Here is a 25,000-nt window from a genome sequence, read left to right on the forward strand (position 1 = left end):
GTGATTTTGTCCACTGGTGACTCCGCCTACCACTGCTCCACCTCACGTCATCAGTATGTAGACTCTGATACTGGAGAGAGTGAGTCTTGAAGCCAGGGACACCATGTAACATGTGTCGGATTCTCGCGAAGAGTCCTTTGCGATCAATATCCATTTAATGGCCGTAGTATTAATCCCGAAGACTTAATCAAAAGACTAGTTAATTCCAATAGGATTCACAGTAGTGTGGAAGTAAGCTACTGACTTTTTTGGGGGGTTACCCTATGTAATTTACACATATGTTACTAATTTGTGTAACTATTTATGTGTGCCTTTACGGTAGTACCTATCCCGTATATAGACAGAATGGTTATAAATGACCATAATTTTTAAAGGGGTGGACCGGTAAGCCAGCGGAAGGCCTCGGTCAGATGACCAAAAGCTCCAAAGGCGGGTCATCATCTAAGACCCGCGTCAGGAAACATTTGTCCTGTTTCCTGACGAACCTTACCTAACCTAACCTAACCTATCCCGTAGCTCGATTGCCAGTGCACTCAACTCACACTGAAATCCGTGGTTCGATCCCCGGTACGGATGAAAACACTAGGATGTGTTTCCTCAAGACATCTGCTGTCCATGTTCATCTAGCAGTAAATTAGGTACCTGGGTGTTAGTCGACTAGTGTGGGTCGTATCCTGGGACAAAATTAACACAACATGCCGGAAATGCTCAGCATAACAAGAGGTTTTGTATACAGTAGTATGTTATTGATGTCAGCTATGGTCTGTATACCTTGTACACGTACTTGTAGAAAAGAATATTATTATTATTATTATTATTATTATTATTATTATAACCGGGTCTGATAGTCATGGTATCGGATCACGCTATTCATTAAGGAGGCTTGCGTCCCCAAGCAAGAGTATACTAGGTATCAGTGCCTGGATCAAGGTCCATGAACTAGGTGTCAACCAAGATACCACAGAGGTAAGTGCCTAGTATGTTTATTCCATAAGAACATGTCTGATTCGGGCAGCCCACCTGCTAGAAGCTTGAGATGGCTGGGGTTTCTACTGGGCCTGACTGATGTGTGATTGTCAATCACAAGGTAACCCCCTACTATAGACGCAGAGGGTGAAAACAATGCTGGGTGGTGAAAGAAGATTGGGTGGTGAAGGAAGGATAGGTGGTGAAGGAAGGATAGGTGGTGAAGGATAGGTGGTGAAGGAAGACTGGGTGGTGAAGGAAGGAAAGGTGGTGAAGGAAGGATAGGTGGTGAAGGAAGGATAGGTGGTGAAGGAAGGATAGGTGGTGAAGGAAGGATAGGTGGTGAAGGAAGGATAGGTGGTGAAGGAAGGATAGGTGGTGAAGGAAGGATAGGTGGTGAAGGAAGACTGGGTGCTGAAAGAAGGCTTGAGCCAGAGGCACAGGTAGAAATGAACATAGATCAGACATATGGCCGTTTAGAGTTTTACGATGACACGTCAGGGGAAAACTCCACACACAGTTTCAAGAGTAGGCATGGCAGAGCCCAATATACCAGGAACCAGTCAATGCTGGCCAATTACTTAAGAGCAAATTCCAGTTGCTACAAACACAGGAATCTTCTTCATATACTGAGGATAAACTATGGACAGTACTGAGGGCAGGGGTGGTACTGAGAAAAGGGTCAGTGATAAGGGTAGAATCAGAGGTCAGTAGTACTCAAATAGGGCAGTAGTAAGGGTAGTATTACTAACACAGGGCAGTAGTGAGAGTAGCAACACTCATGGAGGGCAGTAGTAAGGGTAGTATTATTAACACAGGGCAGTAGTGAGGGTTGTAACACTCACGAAGGGCAGTAGTAAGGGTAGTATTACTAACACAGGGCAGTAGTGAGGGTTGTAACACTCACGAAGGGCAGTAGTAAGGGTAGTATTACTAACACAGGGCAGTAGTGAGGGTTGTAACACTCACGGGGGGCAGTAGTAAGGGTAGTATTACTAACACAGGGCAGTAGTGAGGGTTGTAACACTCACGGGGGGCAGTAGTAAGGGTAGTATTACTAACACAGGGCAGTAGCGAGGGTTGTAACACTCACGGAGGGCAGTAATAAGGGTAGTATTACTAACACAGGGCAGTAGTGAGGGTTGTAACACTCACGGGGGGCAGTAGTAAGGGTAGTATTACTAACACAGGGCAGTAGTGAGAGTTGTAACACTCACGGGGGGCAGTAGTAAGGGTAGTATTACTAACACAGGGCAGTAGTGAGGGTTGTAACACTCACGGAGGGCAGTAATAAGGGTAGTATTACTAACACAGGGCAGTAGTGAGGGTTGTAACACTCACGAAGGGCAGTAGTAAGGGTAGTATTACTAACACAGGGCAGTAGTGAGGGTTGTAACACTCACGGAGGGCAGTAATAAGGGTAGTATTACTAACACAGGGCAGTAGTGAGGGTTGTAACACTCATGGAGGGCAGTAGTAAGGGTAGCAGTACTCACGGAGGGCAGCAGTGAAGGTAGCAGTACTAATATAGAGCAGTACTCACGTAGGGCAGTAGTTCAGCAGCAGCCATGCCGGTGATGATAAACAAGTATCTGATGATAACTTTCAGGTTATTGGGCCAACAGGTACACAGCGCCGCCCACAGTTCCTCCACTTCCTTAGGATGATCTTCACCAAGCTGCAGCACACAATGTGAGTGTTGTAATATTAAAATAATCAAAACACATCAAAATCATGTCCAATATATATACATATATAATTTGGGGGTCCATTTCTAGTGCAAATTGTGGGACCCATAGCCTCACAGAAGTGGATAAAAAGGCTTCGAGGTAAAACATTTGGATTTCTTCCTAAGCCATTTAAATAGTATTCCACTTCCTCTATCCATCTTTTTTTTTCTTTTCACTAATAGGTATATTTTACTACATAATATGGTACACAAGATTTAAAAGATACAATGCTGGTACAAAGATGACATACTCAGTACATGAGGTTTGAGGGATACACTGCAAGTACATATTGTTACGTGTTTGTCACAGTTTATAATGCGAAAACCTCATCCAGCTCCTCAGAGCTGGGATGCGTACCCAGGATAGAGCAGGCATTACTCCTCTGAACAGCAGCGATGAGTTGCTGGAAGAGAAAACTAGCTGCCCTGGGATCCCTAGTTACCCTAGCTCTTAAGTATCTTACGCGCATTCTTTCCCCACGGGTCAAGGGTCCCTGAGCGTATGGGAACAAACATATCCCAGATCTCAGGGATGACCTGTGCGACACAATTTGTCCTGAAAGATTTAAAGTTATACTATAAATTAAAGAAAGACCTAGACTTCACCTACGAAATCAGACAAAACAAATGGGATAGTAATTATGGACAAAGTCGATTATAGTGGAAAATGAAAATATTAGGAGACAGGGAAACTCACGCGCCCCTTAAGGCGGAGACACGCAACATACTTGAAGAAGCTTGATGCTATTAACACACAGATTAGGAACAGCAAAGCTGGTGGCGGGTAATTAAGCTAAGGTAATGTCAATGACGTGTAATTAAGGAAAGGTAATGTCTGACAATGGTAATTACGGAAGGGTCGACGTTTGTGTTCAAGAAACGAGTACATGCTACTGTAATTTGTACTCTTGTGTGTGTCTGTACTCAGAGTTCAGCACTACCGCCCACACCATACCCATGGTGTGGGTGGTAGTCAAAAGGATTACAGAGGTACATAATGGTTCCAGGGACTGGACCTCAACATTACAACTTATCAACGGTATATCAAAGGTGCAAGTGTGAACTACCTAATACGCCACTCAGGTGTATACACCACTCAGGTACTAGTTACCAGTGTGAACTACCTTAATATGCCACTCAGGTGTATACACCACTCAGGTACTAGTTACCAGTGTGAACTACCTTAATATGCCACTCAGGTGTGTACACCACTCGGGTACCAGTTGAGCCTCGCACGTGATTCCGTAAGATCGGTATATTACCAGAGTTTACACCGGGGCGGCAACCGGAGGCTCCTAACCCCATTGCTTTGAAAGTGGCATTCAGTTTTTGGGGTAATGATGTTTTGGTCCTCCCACAACCTTCCCTCCCTCTGTCCTCGCAACTTTCATTCACTCCTGCCTGTCATTCACCCAGATGTAGAAAAAGCCTTTGACACAGTGTGGCACAAGGGTCTAAAGTTTAAACTATGTACCAACTTCGACCTCCCTCGGACTATCAGCAAACTACTCTGTAACTTCTTAGATGATAGGACCATGAGGATTAAGTTCCAGGGATGCTTCTCTCAGTACTTCCCACTACATGCTGGAGTTCCTCAGGGTTCAGTCCTCTCACCCACCCTCTACATCCTTTACACCAACGACATCCCAACACCTGCCTTTGACTCCACCATCACACTTGCATATGCAGACATCACCCAACTCACCACACACAATCAAATAACCACTCTAGCCCGCAGAACACAAGCCGAAGTAGACCAGATCATACATTGGGAACAAAAGTGGAGAATTAAAACCAACCCTGCAAAATCCAAAATCACCTACTTCCACTACAGGAAACGTGAACCACCCCCTCCAGTAACACTCAGGATAGCTGATACCCACACCAACATCCCTGTCTCACGGACAACCAACGTCCTAGGAGTACTTCTATACCAAAACATGCGAATACACTTACACATCAACCAGAAGCAAGCCGTCGCATCCAAGGCCTTATCGGGGCTATTCAAACTAAGGCAAGCCTCCATACAAACGAAACTACACCTGTACAAAACCCTCATTCGTCCACTAATAACTTACTGCCCACTAGCCCTCTCCCTAGCAGCTGTGACAAACCAACGTAAATTACAACGCATCCAGAACAAAGCCTTACGCTGGGTGTTTAACACCCGCTGGGATGAATTCATCACAAGTGAGTCCATCCACGTCCGTGCAAACATCCCTGCACTAAACGTGTACTGGAAATTGTTTAGCGACAAACAAATAGACAGACTAGAGACCAGACATAACTACTGAACCTCATACTTAGATGACGAACTACGCAGACCTGCACACACACACACACAACCTCTTCTACTCTCTACTAGCACCTGACCCAATTCCTATATACAAATAACCTTGCTAAAATCTTGAATCACTAACCTGTAACTCACAGGTATGGACCTTTAATATCGCCCTTGTACCTGCGATCACGCTTTGTCGCCCCCTCCCCCCCCCCTCCAGTCACCAAGTTGCGCACGACCTCCTGAATCGCCATCAGCTCAGCTACTGGGTTAAGCCCTGGTTCTTTCCCTCTTACAAAAACCCTTCCTCTAACCAACCTATTCTTCCTCTATCCACACTTCCCATCTCACCCCTTCTTGGGGTCTCACCTAGAATCATAGCATAGCAAAGCATAGGTTGCCTCCCGGCGTCTATCTCTCCCTCCCATCTACACCAACCCGCGCACCTACCCCCACAACCACCAATTATCACACATGTTTTCGTATAAAAAGGGAAAACAGTGGTTACCTCCCCCACTCACTAATTAATCAACATTACTTTATTTACCAGCTGTACATTTTCTCTGCTTTTTAACATGATCTGCACGAGTGAATATTTACACACATCCCAGCTTACATAGACCTGTGTGTTGGTGCAATTGTTTAATAAATGTATGGAAGAGGGTAAGGTACCTAGGGATTGGCAGAGAGCATGCATAGTTCCTTTGTATAAAGGCAAAGGGGATAAAAGAGAGTGCAAAAATTATAGGGGGATAAGTCTGTTGAGTGTACCTGGTAAAGTGTATGGTAGAGTTATAATTGAAAGAATTAAGAGTAAGACGGAGAATAGGATAGCAGATGAACAAGGAGGCTTTAGGAAAGGTAGGGGGTGTGTGGACCAGGTGTTTACAGTGAAACATATAAGTGAACAGTATTTAGATAAGGCTAAAGAGGTCTTTGTGGCATTTATGGATTTGGAAAAGGCGTATGACAGGGTGGATAGGGGGGCAATGTGGCAGATGTTGCAAGTGTATGGTGTAGGAGGTAGGTTACTGAAAGCAGTGAAGAGTTTTTACGAGGATAGTGAGGCTCAAGTTAGAGTATGTAGGAAAGAGGGAAATTTTTTCCCAGTAAAAGTAGGCCTTAGACAAGGATGTGTGATGTCACCGTGGTTGTTTAATATATTTATAGATGGGGTTGTAAGAGAAGTAAATGCGAGGGTCTTGGCAAGAGGCGTGGAGTTAAAAGATAAAGAATCACACACAAAGTGGGAGTTGTCACAGCTGCTCTTTGCTGATGACACTGTGCTCTTGGGAGATTCTGAAGAGAAGTTGCAGAGATTGGTGGATGAATTTGGTAGGGTGTGCAAAAGAAGAAAATTAAAGGTGAATACAGGAAAGAGTAAGGTTATGAGGATAACAAAAAGATTAGGTGATGAAAGATTGAATATCAGATTGGAGGGAGAGAGTATGGAGGAGGTGAACGTATTCAGATATTTGGGAGTGGACGTGTCAGCGGATGGGTCTATGAAAGATGAGGTGAATCATAGAATTGATGAGGGAAAAAGAGTGAGTGGTGCACTTAGGAGTCTGTGGAGACAAAGAACTTTGTCCTTGGAGGCAAAGAGGGGAATGTATGAGAGTATAGTTTTACCAACGCTCTTATATGGGTGTGAAGCGTGGGTGATGAATGTTGCAGCGAGGAGAAGGCTGGAGGCAGTGGAGATGTCATGTCTGAGGGCAATGTGTGGTGTGAATATAATGCAGAGAATTCGTAGTTTGGAAGTTAGGAGGAGGTGCGGGATTACCAAAACTGTTGTCCAGAGGGCTGAGGAAGGGTTGTTGAGGTGGTTCGGACATGTAGAGAGAATGGAGCGAAACAGAATGACTTCAAGAGTGTATCAGTCTGTAGTGGAAGGAAGGCGGGGTAGGGGTCGGCCTAGGAAGGGTTGGAGGGAGGGGGTAAAGGAGGTTTTGTGTGCGAGGGGCTTGGACTTCCAGCAGGCATGCGTGAGCGTGTTTGATAGGAGTGAATGGAGACAAATGGTTTTTTAATACTTGACGTGCTGTTGGAGTGTGAGCAAAGTAACATTTATGAAGGGATTCAGGGAAACCGGCAGGCCGGACTTGAGTCCTGGAGATGGGAAGTACAGTGCCTGCACTCTGAAGGAGGGGTGTTAATGTTGCAGTTTAAAAACTGTAGTGTAAAGCACCCTTCTGGCAAGACAGTGATGGAGTGAATGATGGTGAAAGTTTTTCTTTTTCGGGCCACCCTGCCTTGGTGGGAATCGGCCGGTGTGATAATAAAAAAAAAAAAAATATATATATTTATATATATATATATATATATATATATATATATATATATATATATATATATATATATATATATATTTATATATTATCAAACTGGCCGATTCCCACCAAGGCAGGGTGGCCCGAAAAAGAAAAACTTTCACCATCATTCACTCCATCACTGTCTTGCCAGAAGGGTGCTTTACACTACAGTTTTTAAACTGCAACATTAACACCCCTCCTTCAGAGTGCAGGCACTGTACTTCCCATCTCCAGGACTCAAGTCCGGCCTGCCGGTTTCCCTGAACCCCTTCATAAATGTTACTTTGCTCACACTCCAACAGCACGTCAAGTATTAAAAACCATTTGTCTCCATTCACTCCTATCAAACACGCTCACGCATGCCTGCTGGAAGTCCAAGCCCCTCGCACACAAAACCTCCTTTACCCCCTCCCTCCAACCTTTCCTAGGCCGACCCCTACCCCGCCTTCCTTCCACTACAGACTGATACACTCTTGAAGTCATTCTGTTTCGCTCCATTCTCTCCACATGTCCGAACCACCTCAACAACCCTTCCTCAGCCCTCTGGACAACAGTTTTGGTAATCCCGCACCTCCTCCTAACTTCCAAACTACGAATTCTCTGCATTATATTCACACCACACATTGCCCTCAGACATGACATCTCCACTGCCTCCAGCCTTCTCCTCGCTGCAACATTCATCACCCACGCTTCACACCCATATAAGAGCGTTGGGAAAACTATACTCTCAAACATTCCCCTCTTTGCCTCCAAGGACAAAGTTCTTTGTCTCCACAGACTCCTAAGTGCACCACTCACTCTTTTTCCCTCATCAATTCTATGATTCACTTCATCTTTCATAGACCCATCCGCTGACACGTCCACTCCCAAATATCTGAATACGTTCACCTCCTCCATACTCTCTCCCTCCAATCTGATATCCAATCTTTCATCACCTAATCTTTTTATCCTCATAACCTTACTCTTTCCTGTATTCACCTTTAATTTTCTTCTTTTGCACACCCTACCAAATTCATCCACCAATCTCTGCAACTTCTCTTCAGAATCTCCCAAGAGCACAGTGTCATCAGCAAAGAGCAACTGTGACAACTCCCATTTTGTGTGTGATTCTTTATCTTTTAACTCCACGCCTCTTGCCAAGACCCTCGCATATATATATATATATATATATATATATATATATATATATATATATATATATATATATATATATATATATATATATATATATATATATATATATATATCCTTGATAATGTGAGTAGTCACGAAAGCACTTGGAATTTCTCTATTCTTTCAGAGTGGTTGTTTTGCATATATATATATATATATATATATATATATATATATATATATATATATATATATATATATATATATATATATATATATATATGCCGAATATGTAAAACTGGTCATTTAGCAAGAACTCGTTTAAAATAAGGTCCCTTCTAAAATTTTTTCTTATATGTTTAAAGATATATATTTTGCATTTATGTTTATGTAAAAATTAATAATTTTGTACCAAAAGAACCTTGGAAAACTTACCTAACCTTATTATAACAAGCCCAATTTAATTTAGCCTAATCAAGCTAAATATATTTTAGATAAGTGTGTAATAATTTAATAATACACAACGAAATATATTTTTTCGTTAGGTTCAGAATGATTTTTCCGAAATTATTGCATACACAAATTTTCGCTTGTCTTATTAGGCAAGAAGAACGTTGCTATTTAAACCAAAATCGCAAGTTTTACCTATTCGGCACATTATATATATATATAGTGTATATTACACACACATCTGCATGGGACGACGTACAAAATTCGTAATGTACTCTTGCCTGTTAACGTACTGTAATGGACTACGTTTACCCTTCTCCCCCTCACAAATCTCTACTTTCACGAGAACACCCAAGCTTATGCAAATAAGCTGAATACTTAATAATTTGAGTGAGAAACTTATGATACACTACCTCGGTGCTGACTTTTGTCAGGAATTTTCATGAAGGTGGAGCTCAGTGTTTGAGAACAGTATTTGTAAAGCCCAAGAGGTAGAGCTCATTGTTTATGAAGAGTTTACAGAGCTCCAGAGATAGAGCTCATTGTTTATGAAGAGTTTACAGAGCTCCAGAGATAGAGCTCAGCACCTTGCCAACACCAGTACATAAAAAGACACATGGACACAACTTATCCACGTATCACCGTTGAGAAACACATCTCGCCCATGTGTGAGGGCGAGATGTGAGCCCTGATGTTGACTCATCAATTACACACACACACACACTGTAGAAACTCAGAAAATATAATAGAAACAGAGGTAGTAGTGAGCATGATGGAAGGAATCTCACCAAATCGTAATGATACGATTGTAAACAAACCAGGGAACGGCTGGGGTTCAAACTCCACCCGTTTCGTGGTTTGTTTATGGAAGATCTCTTTCAAGCACACTCACCTTCCCTCCCTCCCTTCACTCTCTGCCTACCTCCCTCCACTCCCTCCCTCTTGCCAGTTTCCAAGGGATAATTAGATTCCTGGAGAGGTGTGTACATATGACTTTCCAAGCCTGGTGAGTGAGTGTGGGAAGTGTATGACGTGGGGAGTGTGAGGCGTGTGGGGCGTGGATGATGCGTAGAGACTAGTAATACAAAACACAGGTGAAGACCAGTGATACAAAACACAGGTGTACCTCACTGCATAACGTCGCCAGACAGGTGTATCTCGCTGCATAACGTCGCCAGACAGGTGTATCTCACTACATAACGTCGCCACACAAGTGTATCTCACCGCATAACGTCGCCACACAGGTGTATCTCACCGCATAACACCGCCACACAGGTGTATCTCACTACATAACGCCGCCACACAGGTGTATCTCACCTCATAACGTCGCCACAGGTGTATCTCACCGCATAACGTCGCCACACAGGTGTATCTCACCGCATAACGTCGCCACACAGGTGTATCTCACCGCATAACGCCGCCACACAGGTGTATCTCACCTCATAACGTTGCCACAGGTGTATCTCACCGCATAACACCGCCACACAGGTGTATCTCACCGCATAACGTATCCACACAGGTGTATCTCACCGCATAACGTCGCCACACAGGTGTATCTCACCGCATAACGTCGCCACACAGGTGTATCTCACCGCATAACGTCGCCACACAGGTGTATCTCACCGCATAACGTCGCCACACAGGTGTATCTCACCGCATAACGTCGCCACACAGGTGTATCTCACCGCATAACGTCGCCACACAGGTGTATCTCACCGCATAACGTCGCCACACAGGTGTATCTCACCGCATAACGTCGCCACACAGGTGTATCTCACCGCATAACGTCGCCACACAGGTGAGGCAAACACAGGTGCGCAAAACAGTTGTTATAAAAAGTGTAAAAATAGGTAAAAAAAAAAGTTCACGAAGACAATAAACCAATAACGTACAACTAATATATTTTGCATACGCACATGCGCACGAAAAAAAAATAATGATAGGAAAAAGATGAGAAACGGATAAGAAAAACAGATGGCGGTAGAAAAAAAAAATACGAATTAGCATAAAACAGATAATATAAATCAATAGATGCAATAAAATTGATGATGATACGAAACAAAGATAACGATACAAGAGAGTAGACGATACGATAGAAAGAATAATGGTACGATGAATCAAATTCTTAACACTATCAACAGATGGAAGCTGCAGAAAACGAGGTGTCAAGGGGATACCTAACTGTTCTTCCGCACAGCCTGGTCAAACACTCCACCAGCATTGCTATCCTCATGGACAAGCGCTAAACCAGTAAGAGTTGTAGAGCGACTGAGAAATGGTGAGAGAATATGAGAGAAGTACCTTGATATAAGAGAAATGGGATATGAAAAAAACCTTGATGAGAAAATGGGAAATGGTTATCATGCGATAAAGACCCGTGTCAGGTGTAATCTCAAAGAACTTGATAAAGTAGTCTTTGGGCCAGAACACGACTCAGGCACCGACAGTACTTCGTCTTTATACTAGACAGATAAACCACTCTTGATTTTGTGGAACACTGCGTGTACTAGAGGATACTATGAGCAAGAAGTGAAAGGTGTTAGTTCCCATAACCTCTATTAAATGAGTCCGGACCAGGGACATGTGTGTTGAGCTCAGGACAGGACCACAAACCCAGGCGCTTGTTGGAAAATACGAAATGCTACAAGGAGCATGCTTACACCTAGCCCCCAAATAAGAACATAAGAATGGAGGAACACTGCAGAAGGCCTACTGGCCCATGGAAGGCAGGTCCTTATCAAAACGACCTCTACCTAAAGCTACCCAAGAAATAACTCCCGTACCCAATGACGCCAATCAAACCCAGCCCCTCCCACTCATATTTGTCCAATCTCTTCTTAAAGCTACCCAATGAAAACTCAGCTTCAAGACAAATCCTCTGGTCTCATCTTTCAACTAGATTGCTATCCCTACGCCTATTCTAGGTAGAGAGTCTGGAGCCGCCCTTGTCTGCAAGTTCGAGTAACCGGTGACCTGGGACTCATCCCGGCCAGCAACCTGGACCAGCCAAGATGGCGTCAAGAACCACTATTAACACCCAGGACTGCATCACTGAAGCGTGTCCCCCCCTTACTCTCTCTCTCTCTCCACGACTCAATCCTTCAGAGGTTATTACATAGCCCAGCACTTGGGAGCCCCCTCCACTGTTAATAAAGATTCATTTCTGCGACCCTCCAAGGAGAGCAAGGAGAAAAGAAACTCCCTGATTAAGAGGTAAAAAAGGAGCAACACTGCAGCAGGCCTACTGGGCAGGTCCTTCTCAAAGCCAAACCCACTAAAAAAATATATGCCTAACCTATTTTCAATGCTACGAAAGGAATAAGCTTTGATAATACTGAGAAATGGTATGCTGATACCGACAAAATGTGGAACGACAATTAGGTACCGTTCAGGGTGATTATCAAATGGTATACAATACCGACAGGTTGGTAGATAAGACACATAGGCAACATTTAGGCAACTTTATTCCGAAACGTTTCGCCTACACAGGCTTCTTCAGTCGAGTACAGAAAGTAGGCGGGAGCAGTAGAGATGTGAAGACCCTTGAGGTCGTAGATTTGAGGTTCTCAGTCCCTCAGCCTGGAGAAGTTCTGTTCCAAAGTCTGGAACTAACTGAAGATCAAGCGACAGTGTTGAGACTTAAATACTGTCGGAAGGAGAGGTGCAGAGTAGTACAGAAGAGAAAACATCTTGGACAACTTTTTCAAGTGAGAACTGTTTGATCTGAGAGGGACATGACCTATCAGTGGCTACATTCTCACTACATGTACTACTACTCTGCACCTCTCCTTCCGACAGTATTTATCAGACACACCAGAGCACTGTTACTCACGATGCATTACTCTAACAGAGTAAAGATCAAACCAGCGAGTGGCACAACCAATGAGTCGTCCAAACTAGCACTTGCAGCTGTCGTTAGTGGCAGGCTGCAAGTCAAATGTAATGCGATTTTATCGCTCAAAGAGGCCTTTGTTGTCGTCTGTACAGACGACACAGAGGCTGAGAAACTACTTACCACTACTGCTACTACCACTCTACGAGACCAGGGATTTCTTGTCTTGACTACCCCAGCACTGCGGGCCAGGAGAACTCTGTTCCTCAAGCGACTCGACAACCTTATCACTGTACAGGCCACTGAAGAAATCAAGTCATCTATCGAAGCAAAGAACCCTTGGGCCAAGGTGGACTTCATTACTAAAACACCCAATGCTTCATCCATGCTGAAGATCACCTTCAGTGACGTCAACATGGCAGCCAGAGCTCTCGCTGAGGGCCTGGCTATTCACTACTTCCACATCAACCCAGCCTTCATCGAAGCAGAGAAATTCCAACATATCTCACAGTGCTATAATTGTTACTCATACTTACACACCACAAATGATTGTCCTACCAAGGACAAGAAGTTCTGCTCCACCTGTGGCCGTGAGGGTCATGACTTCAAGAATTGCACTACTGCTTCAACCCCTAAATGCTTGAACTGCAAGAATGACCACCAAGCTTCAAGCAGACACTACCAAGATACTACAAACCACGCAAGCTGCTCTCAACACTTCCCTGCCAGCACCTACTGCCAACTCCGCCAAGATTCTTTATTGCATTATGTATGCTCATGTACAGAATGCAGCTGAGCCTGGTTCCTTCAACACCACCATCAATGAACTTTTCAAACTAAATAAGATGCCTGGCCTCACATTCCCTGCATCACCACCTTCCACTGAGATCCTAAAATCTACTGCAAATATTACCAGCATCACCGCTGCTCCACCGCTGTCACAACCTCCACTAGACACAGAGATGGACCAATCAGAGACCACTGAGACGTCGGCAAACCCCACCAATGAGAGTCCACTACCGCTTGCATCCACTGCTAGAGCAACTGACCAGTCGGAAATCTTGCCTTCACCAGTTCAGCCACCAGCCAAGAAAGCAAAAACACAAGAAACTGCGGATGCACCTCACGGTGCCACTGCCACTGACACTGCTGCACCACAACAAGTCCGATACCTGAAGGGTGTATACTTCTACACAACCAAGTAGTATAAGAACAGAATGCTGTCTTCAGAAATCCATCAGCACCTCCAGGACGGAACAGTCAAGTATACCTACGACCAAACTGTTACATACACCACTGCAGACATGACCAGACTACTCACTGCCAACACCCAACACCTTGTGGAAGTCGAGTACACCTCAAAGAGGAAATTCAGGATGCTTCAGAATGGGGACCTTGAAGATGGTACCCTCCTCTAGCACGACTATCCATGACCATTCACCATGAAGTCTCCCCAGCACTTTGCTGTCCGCTACAGCTGGGGTGTGGCTCCAATCAACCCTGTAACTGCTGCCTCTGCCCAACTGCAATTCTCTTCGGGGAAGTCAGCGCAAGATAGAAGACGACGATACCCTCCAACCAGAGGGCCAAGAAAGAAGAAAGATGATCGTCACCCCTCACCTGGGGGGCCACTGCCGGGTCACCATCTGGAGAAGACCCAGGCCAGAAGTACTGGCGAATCAACATGAATGAATGCTCGATCTTCAGTTAGTTCCAGACTTTGGAATAGAACTTCTCCAGGCTGAAGGACTGACAACCTCAAATCTACGACCTCAAGGGTCTTCACTTTTCTACTGCTCCCGCCTACTTTCTGTACTTGACTGAAGAAGCCTACTGTGTAGGCGAAACGTTTCGGAATAAAGTTGCCTAAATGTTGCCTATGTGTCTTATCTACCAGGTACCGTTCAGGATATTACATAAGAATGGAGGAACACTGCAGAAGGCCTACTGGCTCATACAAGGCAGGTCCTTATCAAAACCACCACCAGGAAACGTTTTGCCATGAGTAGATTCTTCAGTCCTAATGATTGCAGATACATTGAGATTAACTAAAAGAGCAGCCCATATGTGGATGTGAAAGCTAATGGAGAACCTTAATCGACTGCCAGACCACCAAACACAGGACCTACAGACTATGATGAGGGAGGGGGATCTGATGACCTCAGCCTGTTGTTCAACACAAGACATTTCGCCTTGGAACGTATAGGGACTACATCAAGATCCTGATCTCGGCTACAGAACAGCAGAATTATATCGACATCTCTTTCGAGATCTTCAGAAGGGTCATCTTAGGATTAAGATCCGTGTCAGGACGCAGTTCCTCCCGAATCAATCAAATTAAAAGGAAAAAAATGCTTGAGGGATACCTCCAGTCACTGCTGAGTCGTCAAGCCAGATTTTAAAAGGACAGCGCAGACCCTATTTTGTACAGTGGAGACTCAGGGAAAACTTGAATCAACAAACTCTACAATTCCTCAGTGCAATGACGGAATGAGATACAAGCACAGTACATTATGGTGACCGAGATCCAACAAGCACAGTAAATGGTGAATAAGATCCAACAAGCACAGTAAATGATGGTGAACGAGATCTAACAAGCACAGTGGTATAAACCTTGGTAATAAATACCGACAAGTTGGTTTAGAAAGACACGTAAGCAAACACTATGACATATTTATTAGAAAACGTTTCGGTCCTGGGACCTTGATCAAGGTCCCAGGACCGAAACGTTTTATAATAAATATGTCATAGTGTTTGCTTACGTGTCTTTCTAAACCAACAAGCACAGTAAATGATGGTGAATGAGATACAACAAGCACAGTAAATGATGGTGAATAAGATCCAACAAGCACAGTAAATGATGGTGAATGAGATACAACAAGCACAGTAAATGATGGTGAATGAGATACAACAAGCACAGTAAATGATGGTGAATGAGATACAACAAGCACAGTAAATGATGGTGAATGAGATACAACAAGCACAGTAAATGATGGTGAATGAGATACAATAAGCACAACAACAGAGTTGAAGAATAACAATGCACAATACCGTGACTGGAACAATGCGCAAATAACTCGTACATAGGAGAAAGAAACGTATGACGACGTTTTGGTAAAACTTGTGTGTAACTAATTAATAGTTCAAGTCAGACCGAAATTTCGTCGTAAGTTTCTATGTGCGAGTTATCTGTGTAAGGAAGAGATGGTTGATGACCTGAGAGCCTTACCCCAACCTGGAGTAGCACAAGACTGCAAACAGGTGAAGCACTGTCTGCCTATCTGTTGTTCAGTTCTTGGTGGTGAGAGTAGGATACGAGTACCGTACCTTTGCAGTGATGTAGAAGAGATTGTTGAGGACCATCTCTGTGGCCTCGGCCGAGCCCCATCCTTCCCGTCTGAGACCTGCTGACCCGCCTCCATTTTCACCGTAGTACTGCAGGGTAACATATCATCAATTGTAAACATGAATGTTATATATGTACGCAAGTAAAATACGTACAAATCAAATAAGCCACCAATAGCGATTCTGCTAAAATTTTAACTGGTTTTGCATTAAGTCAAACACCTTACCGTCGTCTTGCCGATGCTTCACTGCCCTAGTGGCCAGGACGTTATGCTACTGGAACTGGCGTCATGCCAGAAATTCGAAACACGTCATGTGTGCTTGGGGTTTATAATTTTAAAAATACGCCAAGTAGTTTACTATCATCATCTATTTGAATGACTTATTTATTGCCACTAGACTTACTTTCTCTTACAAAAAAAAAAAAATCAGTGCTTTAATCTTAAGACTGAACTCATTAGATTTCCTAGTCTTACGGCAATGGATAAGTATACCAGAGAGAAGACATGACTCTTACAGGGAGGTACAGCCTTAACAAGATGTAATAGAATAAGGTAACTGGCATTAGGAACCCGAGGTTGTAAAGAGGTACTAGGAACATGAGGTTGTAATGAGGTACACAGCAGTAGGAACACGGGATTCGAATAGTATACCTGGCAGTAAGAGGCTGAAGTTGTGGCAGGTGGTGTGCTGGGGTCGACCAGTTCCATGTTGTAGAGCCAAGGTAGCAGGTAGTGAAGCAACAGTTGACGTACGGAACACCTCGCTGTCTGCACACGATAACTGATCTCTGGAACATCACAAACTCACTCCATTAACACATCACATCACATCACACACACACACATCTTCAACAGTCGACTTTCACCCAGGGTTAAGAATTACTACCACCTAGGAACTGCCATCTCCCAGGAAAGCCTATCCCATGCAAGGGAAAATGGGGATAATGGAGAGGCAATAAATAAATCCAGAACGAGACTTTCAAACTCCACGTAAAAGCCTCAATTTTTACTTATAAACAACATACGAAGCAAAATACTTCCCGTTAACAAAAACACGAAGCGGCAGGTAAAAAACCAGACACATTAATTCTGTCTTTTCCTCGACATAAACATCCAGAACAATTGTATTTTTTGTGAAGAATTAGCTTCGTTTTGTTGGTTGAGTGTATAGCAGTGTCCCTCCACACAAGCTTAATGACCACCATCCTACCTTCCTTTTTCCCTTCAACATAAACAATCACAAGAACTGCCCTTTTTTCTGAATCACCTCGTTGAAAATCTCATCTATATAATGTTAACTTTGTCTTGGACCTGTTGACAGTAACCTACTGCATCGACTTCAATTTTGCACCCACACTAATAACCGAATCTACCAACCCTTACTCATGTTTTTAATATACTACTACTACTACTACTACTACTACTACTACTACTACTACTACTACTAATAATAATATTTTAATGGTTGAATAACTGGGTATAAAGCCTATCGAGTACACAGAGGGTCACTGAGGCTGTATATCACCTGTTCACTACCAGTCAAAGATACTACATTAATCTCTTTAACTGTATACAGATTAAAGCCAACTTTAACTGTATGTATTCTGGCATATATCCCTCCAAGTAAACATGAAGTGTTGCACACTTATCAACAGTAATATACCCATCAGAAAGTAAACCAAGTGCGCTGCAAAGTGTTATAATAGTTTCTCTGTATTCCCACTGTTAGAGCTCACTTACATCGGTTTACAGAGGCTGTTTTTCTAGGGAGAGTCTTTATCAAGCCATTGTTTGTTTTGGCTTGGAAAAGCTCCCGGGCAAGCGAAACGTTGCTACATCTTTCTTGTTGTACAGGTCCCTATCTAAATTATCGTAGCTAGTATTACCAGTAATTAATCTCTCTCGCTAATGACACTTGAAGCTTCCTGCTCTATCTTGCCCTCTCATCTCGGAGATGGGAACATTTTCCCCATCACTCATCTTTCTCTCCAGCTATTCTTTCTTTTATATCCCGGAATAATTCCCACTTTACATTCCTTGGGAGTTTCTTTCCTACTTGACCCAATCCCCGTTCCATCTGCGCTAAGTGCTTCTCTCCCTTTTGTCGCTTCTTTAATATCTGCTGAATAATTCCAAGCTGACGTTCCCCTTAACCCAAGGGACGCGTGTCAGCCTTGTGTGTACCATTGTCACCACTGTTACATTCTCGTGTGTGCTGGTTTGTTGTGGTGAGATGGAGGGCGTGAAGGTGGGTATGGAGCAGGGGGTAAGGGAGGTATATATAATTATAAAATGGGTATAATCATAACCGTAATTTTTAAAGGAGTGGAGGGGTAAGCCAGCCAGATGACCAAAGCTCCAGTTGTGGGTCATCATATGACTAAGACCCGCGTCAGGTAATACTTGTCTTGTTTCCTGACTAACCTTACTTAAGGGGAGGTATACTTACCAGAAAACATAGGCATGGTCAGCTCAGGGTGGAGCAGAGCTAGCTGCTTGGAGAGATAGAGCTGTGAGCGAGAGTATGTAGATGACAGCAACACGTCCAACGTTGACGACTCTCGACGCTCTGTGAAAAGCAAGAACACAAAAGTCAATATCTTTATGAAACATACACCAATTAACATACTATACCAGAAGACATGATTAGGTAGTTGGTTGGTAGACAACAACCTCCCAGGGAGGTACTACCGTCCTATGGTAATAGGTTTGTAAACAACAACCTCCCAGGGAGGTACTACCGTCCTGTGGTAGTAGGTTGGTAGACAACAACCTCCCAGGGAGGTACTACCGTCCTATGGTAATAGGTTGGTAGACAACAACCTCCCAGGGAGGTACTAACCGTCCTGTGGTAGTAGGTTGGTAGACAACAACCACCCAGGGAGGTACTACCGTCCTGTGGTAGTAGGTTGGTAGACAAATTCCCAGGGAGGTACTACCGTCCTGTGGTAGTAGGTTGGTAGACCCAGGGAGGTACTACCGTCCTGTGGTAGTAGGTTGGTAGACAAATTACCCAGTAGGAGGTACTACCGTCCTGTGATAGTAGGTTGGTAGACAGCAACCACCCAGGAAGGTACTACCGTCCTGTGATAGTAGGTTGGTAGACAGCAACTACCCAGGGAGGTACTAACCGTCCTGTGGTAGTAGGTTGGTAGACAACAACCACCCAGGGAGGTACTACCGTCCTGTGGTAGTAGGTTGGTAGACAAATTCCCAGGGAGGTACTACCGTCCTGTGATAGTAGGTTGGTAGACAGCAACCACCCAGGAAGGTACTACCGTCCTGTGATAGTAGGTTGGTAGACAGCAACCACCCAGGGAGGTACTACCGTCCTGTGGTAGTAGGTTGGCAGACAACCACCCAGGGAGGCACTACCGTCCTGTGGTAGTAGGTTGGTACCGTCCTGTGGTAGTAGGTTGGTAGACAACAACCACCCAGGGAGGCACTACCGTCCTGTGGTAGTAGGTTGGTAGACAACCACCCAGGGAATCACTACCGTCCTGTGGTAGTAGGTTGGCAGACAACAACCACCCAGGGAGGCACTAGACAACAACCACCCAGGGAGGCACTACCGTCCTGTGGTAGTAGGTTGGCAGACAACCACCCAGGGAGGCACTACCGTCCTGTGGTAGTAGGTTGGTAGACAACAACCACCCAGGGAGGCACTACCGTCCTGTGGTAGTAGGTTGGTAGACAACAACCACCCAGGGAATCACTACCGTCCTGCCATATAAGGGTGAAACAAAAACCTGTAATTGTTTTACACGATGACAGGCTTGCTGGCGTCTTTCCTTCCTGCCTCATACACTCGAGTCACACTATATATGCATGTACTCACATACATATATGTAGACACATCTATTTGAATTTTCTCTTAATAGTTCTTGTTCTTATTTATTTCCTTTCATCTCCATAGGAAACTGGAACAAAATTCTTCCTCCGTAAGCCATACGTGTCGTAAGAGGCTACTAAAATGGCGGGAGCAAGGAGGTAATAACACATCCTGTAGCAAGAAAAACTTAGTTTTTTCTTTTTCCAGGTCGACCTACCTCAGGAGGAGACGACAGGAATATTGGAAAAAAAACCCATGCTAAAACATACCGTTTAAAAATAATACAATGCCTAAATTATACCATTTATTTTTATATTTGTAAAAACATTGCAGCGCTGTATAGTCCTTGTGGCTTAGCGCTTCTTTTTGATTATAATAATAATAATAATAATAATAATAATAATAATGTAAAAACATTATCATTTAAACAACTGAAGGTAATTGCATAACAATATATTACTGACTGAAAACATTATAAAGGTATGTTTAATTATTCTGCTTATTTAGCCGTTCAAAAAAGTCATTCTTAAATTACCGTATTTTCCGGCATATAAGGCGCGCCTGTTTTATCCACAAAATGTCTTGGCAAATCAGCCTGCGCCTTATATGCTCAATGTCAGGGTCAAGGGTAGGCTTAGTGTCACGCTCTGACGAACTGATCTACCGTTATGATAGTTCTGTCGTGCGCCTTATATGCCGGAAAAACACGGTACTTTAAAAATTAGTACAATTAAAAACTATAATATGCACTCCAATATCATTTTTTTATAAGTAGGATGAACCAGTGCTGAAAGTTTGAATCCGATCCGAAAAATCGTTTTTGAAGTTATTACATGGTAACCAAAATTCCTTTAGGCTGCTGGATATATGGTATATACTAGGCTGCTATGTGGCCTGGGTGATGACGCTCTCGCCTCATACACTGGGTGTTCGCGGTTCGATCCCCGACACGGGTGGAAATGTTGGGCATGTTTCCTTACACGTGCTGTCCCTGTTCACCTAGCAGTAAGTAGGTACCTGGATGTTAGTGGACTAGTGTGCTTGGCATCCTGGGGGACAAGATTTAATTAAGGGCCACAATGGAAATAAGACAGACAGTCCTTGATGACGCACTGATTTGTTTGGGTTATCCTGAGTGGCTAACACTCCCTACCCCTGGATTATCCTGGGTGGCTAACCCTCCCTACCCCCGGATTATCCTGGGTGGCTAACCTCCCTACCCCAGGTTATCCTGAGTGGCTAACCCTCCCTACCCCCGATTATCCTGGGTGGCTAACCTCCCTACCCCAGGTTATCCTGAGTGGCTAACCCTCCCTACCCCCGGATTATCCTGAACCCTCCCTATTATCCTGGGTGGCTAACCTCCCTACCCCAGGTTATCCTGGGTGGCTAACCCTCCCTACCCCAGGTTATCCTGAGTGGCTAACCCTCCCTACCCCCCTGGGTGGCTAACCTCCCTACCCCCGTTATCCTGGGTGGCTAACCCCCTACCCCCGGATTATCCCCCTCCCTACCCCCGGATTATCCTGGGTGGCTAACCTCCCTACCCCAGGTTATCCTGTGTGGCTAACACTCTACCCCCGGATATCCCCCTCCCTACCCCCGTTATCCTGGGTGACTAACACTCTCTACCCCCGCTAACCTCCCTCCCTACCCCCGATTATCCTGGGTGGCTAACCTCCTTACCCCAGGTTATCCTGAGTGGCTAACCCTCCCTACCCCCGATTATCCTGGGTGGCTAACCTTCCCTACCCCAGGTTATCCTGAGTGGCTAACCCTCCCTACCCCCGATTATCCTGGGTGGCTAACCTCCCTACCCCAGGTTATCCTGAGTGGCTAACCCTCCCTACCCCCGATTATCCTGGGTGGCTAACCTTCCCTACCCCAGGTTATCCGGAGTGGCTAACCCTCCCTACCCCCGATTATCCTGGGTGGCTAACCTTCCCTACCCCAGGTTATCCTGAGTGGCTAACCCTCCCTACCCCCGGATTATCCTGGGTGGCTAACCTCCCTACCCCAGGTTATCCTGAGTGGCTAACCCTCCCTACCCCAGGTTATCCTGAGTGGCTAACCCTCCCTACCCCCGGATTATCCTGGGTGGCTAACCTCCCTACCCCAGGTTATCCTGAGTGGCTAACCCTCCCTACCCCCGGATTATCCTGGGTGGCTAACCCTCCCTACCCCCGGATTATCCTGGGTGGCTAACCTCCCTACCCCCGGATTATCCTGGGTGGCTAACCCTCCCTACCCCAGGTTATCCTGAGTGGCTAACCCTCCCTACCCCATCCTGGGTGGCTAACCTCCTGAGTGGCTAACCCTCCCTACCCCCGGATTATCCTGGGTGGCTAACCTCCCTACCCCAGGTTATCCTGAGTGGCTAACCCTCCCTACCCCCGGATTATCCTGGGTGGCTAACCTCCCTACCCCAGGTTATCCTGGGTGGCTAACCCTCCCTACCCCCGATTATCCTGGGTGGCTAACCCTCCCTACCCCAGGTTATCCTGGGTGGCTAACCCTCCCTACCCCAGGTTATCCTGGGTGGCTAACCCTCCCTACCCCAGGTTATCCTGGGTGGCTAACCCTCCCTACCCCAGGTTATCCTGGGTGGCTAACCCTCCCTACCCCCGATTATCCTGGGTGGCTAACCCTCCCTACCCCAGGTTATCCTGGATGGCTAACCCTCCCTACCCCAGGTTATCCTGGGTGGCTCACCCTCCCTACCCCAGGTTATCCTGGGTGGCTAACCCTCCCTACCCCAGGTTATCCTGGGTGGCTAACCCTCCCTACCCTAACATTATTAATCTAGAAGCTTTACATCTATTATTTACATGGTAGGGATGATCAAAGTCCTCGGATTAAGAGCCCTTCACAAAAACCCTCCAAGAGAATTTAATTGAGTCTGTCAAGAGTTGAAAAGCAAATTGATGAATTGCAAATTGAATAAAAATATTGATTTTCAAGAGAAGAAGAGAAGAAGAGAAGAAGAGAAGAAGAGAAGATGGTGGGAAGAAGAGGTGACTGTTAGGACTGAAGTGTGAGGAAGATGGTTGTAATGGTAGGTACCTTTGGTACCATTGTAATACCAGGGATGTGTGTGTATGGTGTTCTGGCTACCATTCCACTGTTACTGGTTTCATTATTACTATCATAGCCACACTCCACCTCTCACTATCACCACCACACTCTCACCACACTTCACACTACCACCACACCTCTCACTATCACCACCACACTCTCACCACCACACTCTCACTATCACCACCACACCTCTGTCACCACCACACTCTCACTATCACCACCACACCTCTGTCACCACCACACTCTCACTATCACCACCACACCTCTGTCACCACCACACTCTCTGTCACTCTCACTATCACCACCACACCTCTGTCACCACCACACTCTCACTATCACCACCACACCTCTGTCACCACCACACTCTCACTATCACCACCACACCTCTGTCACCACCACACTCTCACTATCACCACCACACCTCTGTCACCACCACACTCTCACTATCACCACCACACCTCTGTCACCACCACACTCTCACTATCACCACCACACCTCTGTCACCACCACACTCTCACTATCACCACCACACCTCTGTCACCACCACACTCTCACTATCACCACCACACTCTCACTCTCACTATCACCACCACACCTCTGTCACCACCACACTCTCACTATCACCACCACACCTCTGTCACAACCACACACTCACTATCACCACCACACTCTCACTATCACCACCACACCTCTGTCACCACCACACTCTCACTATCACCACCACACCTCTGTCACCACCACACTCTCACTATCACCACCACACCTCTGTCACCACCACACTCTCACTATCACCACCACACCTCTGTCACCACCACACTCTCACTATCACCACCACACCTCTGTCACCACCACACTCTCATCACCACCACACCTCTGTCACCACCACACTCTCACTATCACCACCACACCTCTGTCACCACCACACTCTCACTATCACCACCACACCTCTGTCACCACCACACTCTCACTATCACCACCACACCTCTGTCACCACCACACTCTCACTATCACCACCACACCTCTGTCACCACCACACTCTCACTATCACCACCACACCTCTGTCACCACCACACTCTCACTATCACCACCACACCTCTGTCACCACCACACTCTCACTATCACCACCACACCTCTGTCACCCACCACACTCACCACCACACCTCTGTCACCACCACACTCTCACTATCACCACCACACCTCTGTCACCACCACACTCTCACTATCACCACCACACCTCTGTCACCACCACACTCTCACTATCACCACCACACCTCTGTCACCACCACACTCTCACCACACCTCTCACTATCACCACCACACCTCTGTCACCACCACACTCTCACTATCACCACCACACCTCTGTCATCACCACACTCTCACTATCACCACCACACCTCTGTCACCACCACACTCTCACTATCACCACCACACCTCTGTCACCACCACACTCTCACTATCACCACCACACCTCTGTCACCACCACACTTCACACTATCACCACCACACTTCACACTATCACCACCACACTTCTCACTATCACCACCACACTTCACACTATCACCACCACACTTCACACTATCACCACCACACTTCTCACTATCACCACCACACTTCACACTATCACCACCACACTTTACACTATCACCACACTTCTCACTATCACCACCACACTTCACACTACCACCACACCTCTCACTATCACCACCACACTCTCACCACACTTCACACTATCACCACCACACTCTCACTATCACCACCACACCTCTGTCACCACCACACTCTCACCACACTTCACACTATCACCACCACACTCTCACCACACTTCACACTACCACCACACCTCTCACTATCACCACCACACTTCACACTAACACCACCACACACCACTAACGCACACTAAGCTTACACCACACACCACTAACGCACACTAAGCTTACACCACACACCACTAACGCACACTAAGCTTACACCACACACCACTAACGCACACTAAGCTTACACCACACACCACTAACGCACACTAAGCTTACACCACACACAACCACACCTCACACCAC

The 25,000-nt window shown here is 45.4% G+C and overlaps 1 protein-coding gene across 5 annotated transcripts in view; it reads right to left on the minus strand.

Moving 5' to 3' along the window:
• fry (Protein furry) overlaps window positions 1–25,000 on the minus strand; it is a 342,675-nt gene that overhangs the window by 101,305 nt on the left and 216,370 nt on the right. For all 5 annotated transcript variants that reach the window (XM_070103982.1, XM_070103981.1, XM_070103978.1 and 2 more), the window contains 4 exons: window positions 18,483–18,602; window positions 16,685–16,821; window positions 16,014–16,121; window positions 2,510–2,644 (listed from right to left, as the gene is read on the minus strand). In XM_070103982.1, the coding sequence (XP_069960083.1) occupies window positions 2,510–2,644; window positions 16,014–16,121; window positions 16,685–16,821; window positions 18,483–18,602 (500 nt within the window). The remainder of the gene's footprint in view (window positions 1–2,509; window positions 2,645–16,013; window positions 16,122–16,684; window positions 16,822–18,482; window positions 18,603–25,000) is intronic.

This window comes from Cherax quadricarinatus, chromosome 88 (genome assembly GCF_038502225.1).
Source record: "Cherax quadricarinatus isolate ZL_2023a chromosome 88, ASM3850222v1, whole genome shotgun sequence".
In the NCBI taxonomy this organism is placed as follows: Eukaryota; Metazoa; Arthropoda; class Malacostraca; order Decapoda; family Parastacidae; genus Cherax; species Cherax quadricarinatus.